This window comes from Hypanus sabinus, chromosome 19, assembly GCF_030144855.1.
Source record: "Hypanus sabinus isolate sHypSab1 chromosome 19, sHypSab1.hap1, whole genome shotgun sequence".
Classification (NCBI taxonomy): domain Eukaryota; kingdom Metazoa; phylum Chordata; class Chondrichthyes; order Myliobatiformes; family Dasyatidae; genus Hypanus; species Hypanus sabinus.
This window is the reverse complement of record NC_082724.1, coordinates 68571273-68588232: the sequence shown is the minus strand read 5'-3', so window position 1 is coordinate 68588232 and position 16960 is coordinate 68571273. Positions and strand designations below refer to the sequence as shown.

General features: G+C 40.6%; 1 protein-coding gene across 5 annotated transcripts in view; it reads left to right on the top strand.

Annotated features, from left to right (window-relative positions):
• mst1rb (macrophage stimulating 1 receptor b) overlaps positions 1–16960 on the top strand; it is a 318451-nt gene that overhangs the window by 132226 nt on the left and 169265 nt on the right. For all 5 annotated transcript variants that reach the window (XR_009506864.1, XM_059944606.1, XM_059944605.1 and 2 more), the window contains exons 5-6: positions 1777–1893; positions 5023–5193. Coding sequence is in view for 4 of the 5 variants with exons in the window: in XM_059944606.1 (XP_059800589.1) it covers positions 1777–1893; positions 5023–5193 (288 nt within the window). In the remaining variant the exon portion in view is untranslated. The remainder of the gene's footprint in view (positions 1–1776; positions 1894–5022; positions 5194–16960) is intronic.

Below are 16960 nucleotides of genomic sequence, written 5' to 3'. Positions count from 1 at the left end.
GAGGGAAATGTTTTAAATGGGGTCAGCAGAGCAATTTCTTCACACAAATGGTGGAAGTGTATCAAATGAGGCTACAATAACAAGATATTTAGACCACTACATGGAAAGGTTTAGAAGGATATGGTCCAAAGACAAGCAAATAGAATGAGCTCAGCTCACCTTAGACAAGGTGGGCTGAAACACCTGTTTCTGCGTTGTAAAACTGAATGACTGTATAAATGTTATGTAATAAATTACCATTGTGATCTTTAGACTTTAGAATATGCCTAATAAGACTGACGTGCTGCGAATTCTATCCAAACAAAACCGTCAAGTGTAAACTGATTATTGTCTACTGGTTCCCTTTCCATCTTTCCATCACCTCTCTTTGGTTCCCCTCCTCCTCCCCTTTCTTCCCATGGTACTCTGACCTCTTTGTGTTGGTGCATGGCCAAGTGGTTAAGGTGTTCAACTAGTTATCTGAAGGTCACTAGTTCGAGCCCTGGCTGAGGCTGCATGTATGTCCTTGAGAATTACTCTGTGACGACACTGGTGCCAAGCTGTATGGGTCCTAATGTCCTTCCCTTGGACAACATTGGGGGCAGGAGAGGGAGACTTGCAGCTTGGGCAACTTCCATAATAAAAAAAACCTTGTGCCCTGGAAACTTTCCAAGATGCAAATCCATGGTCTATCGAGACTAATGGAGGCCTTCATCTACTCTGTCCTCTCCTATTAGAATCCTTCTTCAGCTCTTTACCACTTCCACCTGTCACCTCCCACCCTACCCAGCATCACCCTTGCCTGATCTCACCTATCACATGCTAGCTGTACTTCCTCTTCCTCCCCCCACATTATTCCAGATTCTGCCTCCTTCCTTTCTAGTGCTGATTGAGGTTTTTGGTCCAAAATGTCGATTCTTTATTTCTCACCGTAGGTGCTGTCTGATTTGCTGAGTTCCTTAAGCATTTTGTGAGTGTTGCTCAATATTTCCAGCATCTGCAAAATCTCATTTGTTCAGACTAAGTATTGAACATGTTCCAAGTATGCATGTTATTCAGTGCTGTTTTTTCAGTCATGGTAACAGAATTTAATCATATGGTGTCAATGCTGATAATAAGATAAATAAAGTACATAAAATAACTGGGCCCAGAACATACACACTTTTATGACTCAAGCAATCCTTTCATTTTACAAACATGAGAAATCTGCAGACACTGGAAATCCAAAGCAACACACACAAAATGCTGGAGGAAATCAGCAGGTCAGGCAGCATCTATGGAAAAGAGTAAACAGTCAACAATTCAGGCTGAGACGCTTCTTCAGGACTGGAAAGAAAGAGGAGAAATCAGTATCAGTAGGTGGGGGAAGGGGAGGAAGATTACGAGGTAGTTGGTGGCAGGTGAAACTGGAAGAGTGGGGGGACAGGATGATACTTCGAAGTCAGCAAAGACAGAGCCTTAGTTGTTTGGTTCCTTTCACATCCCATGTAATCTCAAATGTCCATTATTGTGTAGAAAGAAGCTATGTTTTAGGAAGACATTTCTGGAAAAGTCTCACTGAAGAGGCCTCACTCATCTGGCTTTACAAACTGCCACACTTAATCGAGCCATTTTTTCCTGTCATAAGCAGAGGTGTCTTTGGTGGTCTCACTTGTCTACAATTGCCCCAGGCTATTCTTGTCTGGACACTGTCTTTAACCCTTGCCTCACTGCAACTTCCACATATGTTTTTGAATTACTATTGTCAGGGAAGAGTGGATTCCTCTTAAGTGTTTTCTGATTCCTCACTCCTTGTAGGTGATTGTTCGAAGGTCCTTTTATCTGCATGCGAACTTCAGCCTGAGCGAATCAGATCCTGTTTCCCAAAAAGTCGCACAATTGAACAACTCCTTGCTGTTTATAACTGGAACACAGGTAGGAACTGGGTATTTTGAGAGAAAACCAAGATTGTAATGAATTAACTGTTCACTGTAGTAAATACAGTTGCAGGGCACAAGTGAAAGCATGTGTATGAATGGGGCTGTTGGGATTGTAAGAACTGGCATTGTGTTAATGGGCTGAACAATCTCCTTCTGTGCCACACCAATTCTACAATTTAATCCTCCCATTCCCCAGCCCGGTGGTGTGTTTAACAAACTTTACAAGATTCATTTTATGAATGGAATTTGAAAAAAATGTACCTTCAGTTAATTACAGAAAATGACAACATTTTTTTTTCCAGTTCGGTTTCTTTCTGCTCTTTCTTTGTCTCATAAGTTTTGAGAAATTAATTTCATAAATTAAGTCCTGCCTATTTTAGATTAATTCTTGTACCACTTCATAAAAGGCTTCAAATGATTAGTGTGCACTGGCGTTTTTTTTCTGGTGCAAGTTCAAGTTCAAGTCTAGCTAATATTCATCTATGTGTGAATATAGCCAAACAAAACAGTTCCTCTGGGGTCAAGGTGCAAAGCACATTACCAGCAGGACACAGTGCATTGCACGTAACACATTTGGTAACAATTTCAGAAAAACATAAAGAGAAAAAAATAACACAGCTCAAGCCCCTGAGTGGCATAACTGTAGAACCGATGGTAAGTTCTCCTAGTCCAGCTTGTTTATCATCATAAGCATACAGATACAGGGTAAAAGTGCCAAGCAAATGAGCTTTTAGCATTAGCAGCATGGTATTTTACAAACATGACAAATGTAACTTTAAGCAGTCAGGTTTCATGGAGAGACAGGTGCAGGGGAGCGAACAGAATGCAAAACTGTCCTGTTCTCAATTCCTAGGAGCTACAGTATTTGCAAAAGTTTTATGCAAGTATTGTCTGTTGACAGAGTAATTCATAAAACATGATTGTGCAAGAATGTTGAGACTGTAAGACACAGAGTAGACTCGGCCATTTAGCCCATCGAATCTGCTTTGCCGTTCCACCATGGCTGATTTATTACCCCTCTCAACCCAATTCTCCTGCCTTCTCCCTGTAACCTTTGACACCCTTACTCATCAAGAACCTATTAACCTCTGCTTTAAATATACCCGATAACTTGGTGTCCTCAGTTGTCTGTGACAGTGAATTCCACATATTAATTACCCTCTGGCTGAAGAAGTTTCTCCTAATCTCTTTCGAAAGGGACATCCTTTTATTTCATGGCTATGCTCTCTGGTCCTAGACTCTTCCACTATAGGAAACATACTTTTCACAGCTAGTCCATCTAGGCCTTTCAATATTTGATGGTTTTCTAGGTTTCAGTGAGATTGCTCCCACCCCTCTTCTTTCTATCCAGTGAATACAGGCCCAGATCCATCAAGTAGGTCCCTTATATTAACCCTTTCAATCCTGGGTTCATTGTCATGAACCTCTTCTGGACCTCCAATGCCAAAACATCTTCTCCAATAAAAGGGATCCAAAACTATTCACAATACCCCAAGTGCAGTCTGACCAATGCTTATTAAAGCCTCAGCTAGGCTTCATAAGGCTAAGAGGAGCTGTCCACTTGAGATGTAATATTAATCAATAACTTACAGTTGATCAACCCACATGCTGGTCTTCCTGATTTCAAGTCCATTTTGCTCATGTCTTTCCAGTGCCAAACACTCATTCCCACCCCCCCAATCCCTTATCATCTCCTGATCCCTCCTCTTTAAAGCTCTCTCAGCTAGACTCCAAACCTACAAGCTTTGTTAAATTGATTTTGTCCAAGACCATGATGCCCAATCTACTGCTTTCACCCACCATACTGATATCGATTCTTTCCTTTGTCAAAGCCATTGGATTAAAATTCCCATTCACATCTCTGAATTTTGCCATGTTGTTGGCCTTCCTTTACACTGAAGCATTGCCTTCTACTGAACTTGGCATTCTATAACTCCAGCCTGTTGCGCATTCTTCTGGCAACTTCAATGGTGGCAGTGCTTCCAGGCCCAAGATCTGCCCCTCAGGGTCTCTATCTCTCTGCTAAAGGCCCTCTGTAAAACCCCTTCCCTTTGCTCATGCTCGCAGAACCTCTCCTTACAACCACTGTAAGTTTTCCGTCGAGGCCCTCTGTTGGTTGGGGCCAACCGTAGATGTTGCATTCGAGCTGTCAATGTGATATATAAGCCAGGGCAGTATGACATGGAGAACAAGTTGTTGCCTATGTAGCAGCCCCTTACCCCACTCCCTGACCCCGACCCCGTGGCTGCTAAGTACAAAGGACTGGCAGAGACTAACACAATTTGACACCGTTGTCATGATGTGTGCAGTCAATATCAGAACCCAAGTGTGGAAAAAAGACAGATGCTGACGAGAGTTTATTTATAGTAATTCCAAAAGAACATCAGAGGCTTGTCCAAGCGGCACTGCAAAACGTAACATTCTCAAGTCTAGGACCCCCACGATTAGCACTGATTGGTCATCTGCAAGTAACACAGCATCCCCAAGCCTATCAAAATAAATTTAACAAGCTTAAACAGAAAGCACCGGAAGACCACATTACAATGGCTGAGTCTCTCAGGAAAAACACAAGGAATGCTAAATGATAATGACTTCCATTGAACAGCTATTAACCAATTCAGGTGCTTTAAAAACCCTGGAGTTTCAGAGTTATTGTAAGTTGTCCTGTGATTGGGTTAGGGTTAAATCGGGGTTGCTGGGTGGTTAATTGGTTATTGTAAGTTGTCCTGTGATTGGGTTAGGGTTAAATCGGGGTTGCTGGGTGGTTAATTGGTTATTGTAAGTTGTCCTGTGATTGGGTTAGGGTTAAATCGGGGTTGCTGGGTGGCCGACTTGGGGCGCTGGTAGGGCCTGTTGCGTGTTGTATCTCCTAAATAAGAAATTATACTGACGTGGTGTGTGGCACTTCCCTTCTGGGGGTGGAGCAGGAGGATGAGCTGGAGGGAGGAGTGTTCTAAACATGACTAGAGCAGCAGGTCCACGTTGACTAAAATTTAAGCAGCTGATTGATTGGAATCCAGCTCTAACCAGCCAGATTAGCCCTATTATGTGTAGAATGGCATAGCAACTCACCTGAGGATTTCCCTTCCCTTACTAATATAAACCTTTTCTTTTTTAATTGCAGATGACCCAAGTACCAATCACTGGACCAGGCTGCCATCACTTTCTCACCTGCTACAAATGCCAGATGGCACCTTCCTTTATGAAGTGTGGCTGGTGTGATGGACAATGCACCTGGCAGGAGGAATGCCTGAAAACATGGGTCCCAGATACTTGTTCACCTGCAGTTGTTGAGGTAGGTTTCAAGATATCTGAAACGTCTATACCTTCTGTCCATTAATCTGGACATTTACCTGACGATGTTTATTTACTTATTGAGATACAGCACAAGGCTCTTCTGGTCTTTCAAGCTTTGCCACCCAGCAATCCCAACCTAACCTTAATCTAACTGCAGGACTGCCAGGCCATGCCTGTGTGCATAGGCTAGACTTAGAAAAGCTGGACAGCACCAAGGCTGAGTTTGATAACATGGAAATGCTTGGCATTGTACACAGGTTGAATAGCCCTTATGTCCCTCCACATGGTCCCTGAGCCTGATGGTGGTAGCTCTTCATGTGGCGATTACTGCTGCCTTAACGAGGCCACCAACCCTCGATCATTACCTGGTCCCACATGTTCAAGATATTTTGGTGCGTTTAGCCAGTAAGTAATTTTTTTCTAAAATGGACTTAGTCAGGGGCTAGCTACTGTATTATTACAACTCTGGTCTATTTGAGTTTCTGTGCCGGCCATTGGGCTGAAAAATGCACAGCAGACTTTCTAGTGACAAATGGACTCTGTGTTAATAGACCTAGATTTTCCTTTTGTTTACCTGGATGACATATCTGTCAGCAACACATCCTAAACCAAATACCTATCATCTCTGCAACACACACAAAATGCTGGTGGAATGCAGCAGGCCAGGCAGCATCTATAGGTCAACGTTTTGGGCCGAGACCCTCCTGCCTGCTCTGGATCTCTTTATTGCTAGCTTGCATTTCCAGCATCTGCAGATTTCCTCGTGTTTACCTATTATCTCTCTGCACTCTTTAAGTGCTTAAGTCAACATGGGCTGATTATTAACATTACTAAGTGCCTGTTTGAGTTGCCTACTATTGACATTTTTTTTCCATTACATCACTGCAAAAGGTATGATATCCCTGTCACCAGAAGGCTCTGCAATTATACGCTTTCCACTGCCTTACACTACCAAAGCCCTGCAGGAGTTTTTAGGCAAGGTGAATTTCTATTGCTGTTTCATTCTATGAGCTGCTCCCCTTTAGAGCGCCCTTAACAGCAGTGCTCCTAATCGCATGCTTGAGTGGTCAGTGGACATGGTCAAAGCATTTGACCAAACAAGTCCTTTTGAACTTGACCCTACTGGCACACCCGCTCTCAAGCGCACCCACTGATGTCTCAGAATCTGCCGTGGGTGCTGTGTACCAAGAGCGAGCTGGAGGAGTGTAGTAGCCGTCTGCTTTTCAGTCAGCAGCTCAGCCCTCCCCCCTCAGAGGAATGCAGTACTTCTGTCCACAAGCTTCTCAGTCTCTATCTGACTATCTGCCATTTTCATTTTTATTTTTGACCACAAGCTTCTCGGTCTCTGGCTATTTGCCATTTTCATTTTTAATTTTGATCCTCGGCACTTCACAGCATTTGTGACCACAAACCCCTTGTGCGTGTGATTGCCAAAGGATCAGACCTTTCATCTGCATGGCAGCCACACCATTTGGCCTACATTTCGAATTCATGACTGACATTGAACATATTGAAGAGAAAAACAATGCTGTGGCTGATTGCCTTTCACAGCCCACCATCAATGCCGTACACATTGTGGTTGACTATAGAACATGGTAGCTGATGAAGCTACCAACCCAGAGGTGCAAGCTTACAGCATAGCAGTCACTGGCTCATGGCCTCTCATGTTTGGGTGGAAATGCTTCACAGAAACTGGTTGCTTTAGAGTTTGTGTGGTGTGGCCTTAGTGGATGTGCAAGACTGGGGTGCAACCTGTGTTGTGTGTCAACAGGGAAAATTAACGGTCACGTTCGGGCCCCATCGGCATCTTTAGAAATCCGTGAGCAATGGTTTGACGATGCCAGTATGACCTGATTGGTGCTCTCCCCCCTCCCATGGTTTCACACATCTCCTTACCATAATGGGTCATACCACCTGTTGGCCAGTCGTCTCTCTAGTGTTGACAATGGCTGCAGAAGTCGTTCAGGTGTTTGCCAATGCCTGGTTCTCTCAGTTCAATACTTCATCTGATATTTTTTCCGACCACGGAATAAATTTTTGACTGATGTTAAATAATACCGAATGTACTTGTTCCGTCTTACGTACAAATCCGACTTAAAGACGGACTCAGTAATGGAACTCATACGTAACCCGGGGACTGCCTGTATTGTGTAGATTTTAATGGGTTCTATTGTGTTTCTGTGTTTTGTGGCTGCCTGCAAGAAGATAAATCTGAAAGTTTTAAACAGCATACATACTTTGATAACGTCTTTTGGCATTCATGTGCCTATCTAATTGCCTTTTAAAAGTCTCTATAATGTTTTTACCTCTACCATCACCCCTCTTTGTAAACAAACTTACCCCTCACATCTTTGAAATGAGTCCCATCTCACCTTAAATGCACATCCTCTGGTATTATACATTTCAACCCTTGGAAAAAGATATTGTCAAGAAGTATGAAACAGGCATATTTATCCACTTTCATATTCTTTAAAAGTGCCAGTACTTCCTCTTCTTTAATCAGCATAGTTTCCATAACTACCTTACTTGTTTCCCTTACCTTACACAATTCAATATCCCTCTCCTTAGTGAATACCAAAATAAAGAAATTGTCCAAAATCTCCCCGATCTCTTTTGGCTCCACACATAGCTGTCTACTCTGATTCTCTAAGGGACCAATTTTATCCCTCACTATCCTTTTGCTATTAATATAACTGTAGAAATCCTTCGGATTTATTTTCACCTTACTTGCCAAAGCAACCTCGTACCTTCTTTTAGCTTTTCTAATTTCTTTCTTAAGATTCTTTTTACATTCTTTATATTCCTCGAGCACCTCATTTACTCCATGCTGCCTATATTTATTGTAGATCTCTCTTTTTCCAAACCAAGTTTCCAATATCCCTTGAAAACCATGGCTCTCTCAAACTTTTAACCTTTCCTTTCAACCTAACAGGAACATAAAGATTCTGTACCCTCAAAAGTTCACCTTTAAATGACCTCCATTTCTCTATTACATCCTTTCCATAAAATAAATTGTCCCAATCCACTCCTTCTAAATCCTTTCCCATCTCCTCAAAGTTAGCCTTTCTCCAATCAAAAATCTCAACCCGGAGCCCAGTCCTTTCCTTCTCCATAATTATATTGAAACTAATGGCATTGTGATCACTGGACCCGAAGTGCTCCCCAACACATACCTCCGTCACCTGACCTATTTCATTCCCTAACAGATTCAACACTGCCCCTTCTGTAGTTGGTACCTCTAGGTATTGCTGCAAAAAACAATCCTGCACACATATTACAAACACCAAACCATTCATCCCTTTTACAGAATGGGCTTCCAAGTCTATGTGTGAAAAATAAAAATCTCCCACAATCACAACCCTGTGCTTACTACAAATATCTGCTACCTCCTTACAAATTTGCTCCTCCAATTCTCGCTCCCCATTAGGTGGTCTATAATACACCCCTATACGTGTTACTATACCTTTCCCGTTCCTCAATTCTACCCAAATAGCCTCTCTAGATGAGCCCTCTAATCTATCCTGCCAAAGCGCCGCTGTAATATTTTCTCTGACAAGCAATGCAACACCTCCCCCTCTTGCCCCTCCGATTCTATCACACCTGAAGCAACGAAATCCAGGAATATTTAGTTGCCAATCCCACCCCTCCTGCAACCATGTTTCACTAATAGCTACAACATCATATTTCTAGGTATCAATTCATGCTCTAAGCTCATCCACCTTTCTTACAATGCTCCTAACATTAAAATAGATGCATTTAAGAAACTCTCCACATCTTACTCTGTGTTTATCCCTAACTGTGCAAACAACTTTATTATCTTTTTCTTCCTTCTCCCCTACATCTTCGGTCTGAGCGCTCCCCTTCTCTATTACCTGCCTGTCCTCCCTCACACACTGTCTACCAGCTTTCTCTATTTGTGAACTAACTACCTCTCTCCTGGTCTCTGCAATTTGATTCCCACCCCCCAACCATTCTTGTTTAAAGTCTCCCCAGTAGCCTTCGCAAATCTCCCCGCCAGGATATTGGTCCCCCTAGGATTCAAGTGCAACCCGTCATTTTTGTATAGGTCACACCTGCCCCAAAAGAGGTCCCAATGATCCAGAAACTTGAATCTCTGCCCCCTGTTCCAATCCCTCAGCCACATATTTATTCTCCACCTCATTCCATTCCTACTCTCACTATCGCGTGGCACAGGCAGTAATCCCAAGATTACTACCTTTGAGGCCCTTCTTCTCAACTCTCTTCCTCACTTACTATATTCTCCTTTCAGGACCTCTTCCCTTTTCCTACCTATGTCATTGGTACCTATATGTACCACGACCTCTGGCTGCTCACCCTCCCATTTCAGGTTATCTTGGATGGGATCAAAAACATCCTGGACTCTGGCACCAGGGAGGCAAACTACCATCTGGGTTTCCTGACTGCGTCTACAGAATCTGACCCTCTAACTATCTAGTCCCCTATTACTACTACCTTCCTCTTCCTTTCCCTACCCTTCTGAGCTACAGGGCCGGACTCTGTGCCAGAGACACGGCCGCTGTGGCTTCCCCCAGGTAGGCTGTCCCCTCCAACAGTACTCAAACAGAAGTACTTATTGTCAAGGGGTACAGCCACTGGGATACTCTCTAGTACCTGACTCTTCCCCTTCCACCTCCTAACCGTGACCCACTTGTCTGCCTTCCATGGCCCTGGTGTGACCACCTGCCTGTAACTCCTCTTTATCAACTCCTCACTCTCCCTGACCAGATCCATCTCCATCTTCCTTTGAAAAGTTTTCATTTCATTTATTTCTAGGCAGAATATTCCAAATTATAACATGCCAAGTGTCAACAAGTTCTTACCATTTCACCTCTATTTCTCCCAATTCCATGAATCTGATCCTCTGCCACAGGAAGCAATTTCTATAATTAACTTTACCAAAGTCTGTACATTACGCTGTGGGACAGTGTTCATTGCCTACAGAATGCCATACCTTTTCGAGTGGTTGGACTTTGGTGAGTAAGGGATCAATTTCATTTTAAATATACATTTGTTTACTTAATCTTTCAGATTTTTAAAATTTGTAGTTTTCATTTGCAGTGTTAAGTAAATTATTTTAATGTGTAGACAGCAACCTGTCAGATAGTTGGGTAACTGGTTCAGACAGGCCAGCTCATGCTGAATGTGTAGACCAGTCTGTGTATCTGCAATGGCACAGTGTTCTCTGTGTGCACTCACTACAGTAAGTGGACTTTGGTGAGTAAGGAATTGAGAATGAGTATGGGGTCTCTCTTCCACTCATCAGAGATATTTATCAGTAGCACAGCATACGCAGGACCCTCGCTATTGTCATCTGTCCAACAATCTCTTTAGCCTTCTACCATCAGACAGTAGGTACCATAGCATTAGAACAAGGACAATTAGGATGAGAAACAGCTTCTACCCTGCAGGTAGTAAGATTACTGAACTCTCTGCCACCACCCAGGTCTCATCACCTATGAAGTGTCGGAGGAGTTATACTGTTTACTTTCTAACTTTAATCAGTGAATGGTATTCATTAGAAAGGGTGATTAAAAATAAGGCAGGAGCAAGCAGAGCAGTGATTGTGTGAATGGGTCGGTGTTGGAGTGGCTTCGGCTTATTAGGCTTGTGTGAGATCAGGTGTGGGTGAGGTAAGTATCTAGTAAGTATCTTTTTTAATCTTCATTCATCATCTGTTAGGGCAGAGTGAGTGCACTTAAGAAGACTCAAGGTCTGTGTTGAGATGTGGAATTCTGGGAGACTTCCAGCCTCCTCACCAACCACATCTGCACCAGGTGCACCAAGCTGCAGCTCCTTTGAGAAAGTGCTAATGAACTGGATGACCTTTGGCTTATATGGAAGACTGAGGAAGTAATAGATGGAGTTAAGTGGGGGGGTGGCCGTGGTGATTTGTTAGTCACCTATAAGTTGCAGGAGGCAGGTAACTGGGTGACTGTCAGGAGAAGATAATAACTGGGTGACTGCCATTGACGGTAAGAATAGAAGGTTTTGGCAGTTAAATGTGTAGCTGATCAACTGGTACAAGTTCACATTTCTGGATCATTGGGACCTCTTCTGGGAAAGGTACAAAATGTACAAAAAGGACGGGTTACATCTGAACCTGAAGGGACCAATATTGTTGTGGGCAGGTTTGCTAGAGCTGTTCAGGAGGGTTTAGACTAATTCGCAAGGGGGTGGGAGATGGAGTGTAGAGCCAGAGGATGAGGTAGTTGGTTTACAAGCAGAGGCAGTGTGTAGTGAGCCTGCGAGCAAGGACTGGCTAATGATAGGGCAAAACTGCAGCCAATGGGATGAGTTGTAATGTAAAAGGGAGACAAAGTTGAAAAGCATGATGCCTGTCTCATGCCTCTGTAATTCCCTTTATTCCATTGTGGTGTTGATATGTGTGACTTGTGCTTCTCCCTCTCAAATTGCAGTATGAATTCAATCATATCATGATCTCTGCTTCCTGAGGGTTCCTTTACATTAAGCTCCCTAATAAGATCTGGGTTTTTACAAAACACCCAATCTAAGATAGCCATCTCATAGACATTCAACAAATTCCCTTTCTTGCAACATGACACCATCCTGATTTTAACCAGTCCCCTTGCATATTGAAGTCCCCATTACAATTGTGCTATTACCCTTATTCCCTATTACATTCCTTTTCCAGCTCCCTTTGCAATCTCAACCCTACTATTTGGAGGCCTATATATGATTCCCATATGTTCTTATTAGTCTTGCAGATTCTTAACTCCACCCACAAACATTCAACATTCTCTGACACTATGTCACCTCTTTCTAAAGATGTAATTCAATCTCTTAATACCAAGTTACACCACCACCTATGCCTTCCTGCCGGTCCCTTTTGATATAAATTATATCCTTTGATATTAAGCTCCTAACTATGGCCTTATTTCAGCCACGACTCAGTGATACCCACAATGTCTTACCAACCAATCTGTAACTGCGCCATGAGTTCGTCCACCTTATTCTGAATGCTATGTGTATTTAAATATAGCACCTCCAGTTTCAGGGTACATGGAAATGTGATGAAATAGGCCAACGTCAGCATGGTTTCTTTAAGGGAAAATCTTGCCTGACAAATTTGTTAGAGTTCTTTGAAGAAATAAAAAACAGGGCAGACTTGAATTTTCAGAAGGCCTTTGACAAGGTGCCACACATGAGGCTGCTTAATAAGTTAAGAGCTCATGGTATTACAGGAAAGATACTAGCATGGATAGAGGATTGGCTGATTGGCAGGAGTCAAAGAGTGGGAATAAAGGGAGCATTTTCTGGTTGGTTGTCACTAACTAGTGGCATTCCACAGGTTTCTGTGTTGGGATTACCTTTTACGTTATATGTCAATGATATAGATGACAGAATAGATGGCTTTGTGGCCAGGTTTATGGATGATACAAAGATAGGTCCCGAGGCAGGTAGTGTTGAGGAAGCAGAAGTGCTACAGAAGAACTTGTATTCGAAGAATGGGCAAAAAATGTGGAATAAAGTGTTGGAAAGTGTATGGTCATGAACTTTGGTACAAGAAATAAAGCTGTGGACTATTTTCTAAATAGAGTGAAAACTCAAAAATCAGAGATGCAATAGGACGAGAGTCCTTGTGCAGGTTTCCCTGAAAATTAATTTGTAAATTGAGTTGGTGATGAGCAAGGCAAATGCAATGTCAGCATTCATTTCAAGAGGATGAGAATATAGAAGCAAGGATGTATTGTGAGACTTTGTAAAGCACTGGTGAGGCCTCACTTGGAGTATTGTGAGCAGTTTTGAGTATCTTACCTGATGTGCTGACATTGGAGAGGGTTCAAAGGAAGGTCACAAAAATGGTTCCGGAATTGAAAGGCTTATCATATGAGGAGTGTTGGATGGTTCTGGGCCTGTCCTTGCTGGGATTCAAAACATTGGTGGAGTGGGGGGAGGTGGAATCTCATTAAAACATATTGAATGTTGAAAGACCTCAGTAGAGTGGATGTGGAGCAGATGCTTTCTATGGTGGGGAAATCTAAGACCAGAGGGCACAGCCTCAGAATAGAGGGATGGCCATTTTGAATGGAGATCAGGAGGAATTTCTTTAGCCGGAGAGTAGTGAATCTGTGGAATTCGTTTCCACATGCATCTCTGGAGGCCAAGTCATGGGTGTAATTAAGACAGAGGTTGATAGGTTCTTGATCAGTCAGGGTATGAAGGGTTATGTGGAGAAGGCAGGTGATCAGGTCTGAGAGGGAAATGGATCAGTGGGGATGAAACAGACTTGATTGGCCAAATGGTCTAATTCTGCTCCGATACCTTATGGTCATATAGTATTGCTTTGTGTGCTATACGTGCTGAGTTGTGCATCATGGTCTGGAGGAGGGTTGTTTCATTTGCTGGTATACGTGTGCATGGTTGAACGACAATGAACTTGAGGTATCGCATGTGAAGGTCTTAGAGGTAAAGACAGTGATGGAGTTTGATGTTGAAAAATTAGATTACAATGTATTTAATTAACAAGGTAAGTGTGACTAACCAAATAATATGCTGCACTGTCTGGGAGCTGATTTAAGTCATTGGGATCCAAACCAACCACTTCCACAGACATGCCTATGACTCGAATTCTGCTCATTTTGATGTATCAGGGAGGGTAGGCTTACCGGAGCACTTCCTGAAGGCACTCACACATGTTAGAATAAACAGACTGTGATCAGCTCTGAATCTTCTTGCCACAGATGTTGCTGTAACTTTCTGATTCAGTTTACTTGTCTCCAACTGCTGCATTTTAAAGTAACTATTGACAGACGTTTCTTTTATTCTCTCCATCTGTCTTGCCATCTGCAACTGAAAACGTGTTTGTTTTTCTCTGTTTTTAAAGTTGTGCTGAAGGGTCTCTGATCTGAATTCTGTGCCAAACAAGGAGGTGGTTTTGCGTAAGCCTTTCTTCATTCTTTCTTTCTTTTTCTTTTTCAATCTTTTTATTGAATTTCATATATAAAAAAAACATTATTGAATAGGTTATAAGTGCACTAGACTTGAAGTTGAATTAGTAATAAGATAACAATATCTTATTAAAATATCAGCAAAAAAGATAGTACATTAATCAATCAAACCTATATTAATTATACATGAAAAAGAGTAAGAATAATCATCAAAAGAAAAAAAAATAAAAATATAAGAAAAAAATATATATATTGAAAAAAAAATTAAACCTAAACTAAACTAACATGGGCAATAATAACAGTTTATATGTATATGATAGTGTCAAAGACTCCGGAACTCCATACCAGAACAAGAATAAAAAGAGAAAAGGTCTGGAAGAGGCCAAATTAATTCATATGAAAGTGTCGAATGAACGGTCCCCAAGTTTCTTCAAATTTAATTGATGAGTCAAAAATAGTGCTTCTAATTTTTTCTAAGCTCAGATAAGAAATAGTTTGAGAGAACCACTGAAACGTGGTAGGAGGATTTACTTCTTTCCAATTTTGTAATATAGACCTTCTGGCCATTAATGTTACAAAAGCAATCATTCGTCTAATTGAAGGGAAAACTGATTACCATCCTCATTTGGTATACCAAAAATTGCAGTAATAAAATGAGGTTGTAAATCAATATTCCAAATTGAGGAAATGGTAGCAAATAGGTCCTTCCTATAGTTATATAAGGTGGGACATGACCAAAACATGTGGGTCAATGAAGCCACATCTGAATGACATCTGTCACATTGAGGGTTAATATGAGAATAGAATCGAGCAAGCTTATCTTTAGACATATGAGCTCTATGTATGACCTTAAATTGTATTAAAGCATGTTTAGCACATATAGAAGAAGAATTAACCATTTGTAATATTTTTTCCCATTTTTCTGTTGATATATTATATTGAAGTTCTTTTTCCCATTCTTGTTTAATTCTACCTGATATTTCTGGTTGTATCTTCATAATCATATTATAACTAAGAGCCACTAATCCCTTCTGACAAGGATTTAAGGTAAAAATCATATCTGAAAAATCTATCAAAGTTGAATTGGGGAGGGATGGTAGAACTTTATATAAAATATTTCTGATTTGTAAATATCTAAAAAAGTTAGATTTAGGTAACTTAAATTTGTTGGAAAGTTGGTCGAAAGACATCAAACTACCTTCAAAAAAAAGATCACGAAAACATATTATACCTTTCCTTTTCCATATGCTAAAAGCTTGATCTATGAAAGAAGGTTTAAAAAAGAAGTTAAGTAAGATAGGGCTATCAAGAACAAAGTTTTTCAGAGTAAAAAAACTTACGAAATTGAAACCAAATTCGTAATGTGTGTTTGACAATAGGGTTGGATATCTGTTTATTGAATTTAACTAAATCAGCAGGAAGAGAAGAACCAAGAACGGAGAATAAAGAATATCCCTGTGCATCATTGCATTCTAAATTTACCCACTGTGGGCACAATGGTGAATCCAAATCTAATTTCCAATATATTAAGTTTCGAATATTATTCGCCCAATAGTAAAATCTAAAGTTAGGTAAAGCTAAACCACCATCTTTTTTAGATATTTGTAACTGCCTTTTACTTAACCTGGGGTTTTTATTTTGCCACACAAATGAGGAAATTTTTGAATCAATGTTATCAAAAAAAGATTTAGGAATAAAAATTGGTAAAGCTTGAAATAAATATAAAAATTTTGGTAAAATCATCATTTTAATAGCATTAATCTGACCAACTAGTGATAAGGATAAGGGAGACCATCTTGTAGTAAGTTGTTGAATTTGATGAAGCATAGGTAAAAAATTCAATCTGAATAAATCTTTATATTTCTTGGTAATTTTTATACCTAAATAGATAAAGTTATCAGTAACAACTTTAAATGGTATCCTGTCATTCAATAAAGTTTGCACATTTAAAGGGAATAATTCACTCTTATCCAAGTTTAGTTTATAAACAGAAAAACTACCAAATTGAACTAACAAGGATAAAATAGCGGGAATAGACCTGTCAGGATCAGAAATATATAACAACAAGTCATCAGCATGAAGTGATAACTTGTATAACTTCTCATTACAGGTAATACCAAAAATATTAGGAGATTCACGAATAGCAATGGCTAAAGATTCTAATGCGATATTAAATAATAAAGGACTTAGGGGACAACCTTGTCTCGTACCACGAGATAATTGAAAAAAAGAGGATCTGTAGTTATTTGTAAGAACAGAAGCAACAGGTTTATAATATATTAATTTAATCCATGATATAAAATTAGGACTAAAATTAAAATTTCTCAAGGCATTAAATAAGTATGTCCATTCAACTCTATCAAAAGCTTTTTCAGCATCTAATGAAATAACACATTCTGAGGCTGTGGGTGATGAAGTATAAATTATGTTAATCAATTTTCTAACATTAAAAAAGGAATACCGGTTCCTAATAAAACCAGTTTGGTCTTCTGAAATAATCTGTGATAGTAACTTTTCTAACCTAATAGCTAAAATTTTTGTAAGAATCTTAGAGTCTACATTTAATAGCGATATAGGGCAATAAGATGCACATAAAGTAGGATCCTTATCTTTTTTAAGAATTAGAGAGATAGTAGCTTCATAAAAAGTCTGGGGTAATCTTGTCTTAGCAAATGCATCATTAAAGATTTCACATAACCAAGGGGAAAGCGAAGAAGAAAAAGTTTTCAAAAATTCTATAATATAACCATCAGGACCAGGAGCTTTCCCTGAATTCATTGTTGAGATAGCCTCTCCTATTTCGGCCATAGAAATAGGAGCATCAAACAAGCTTCA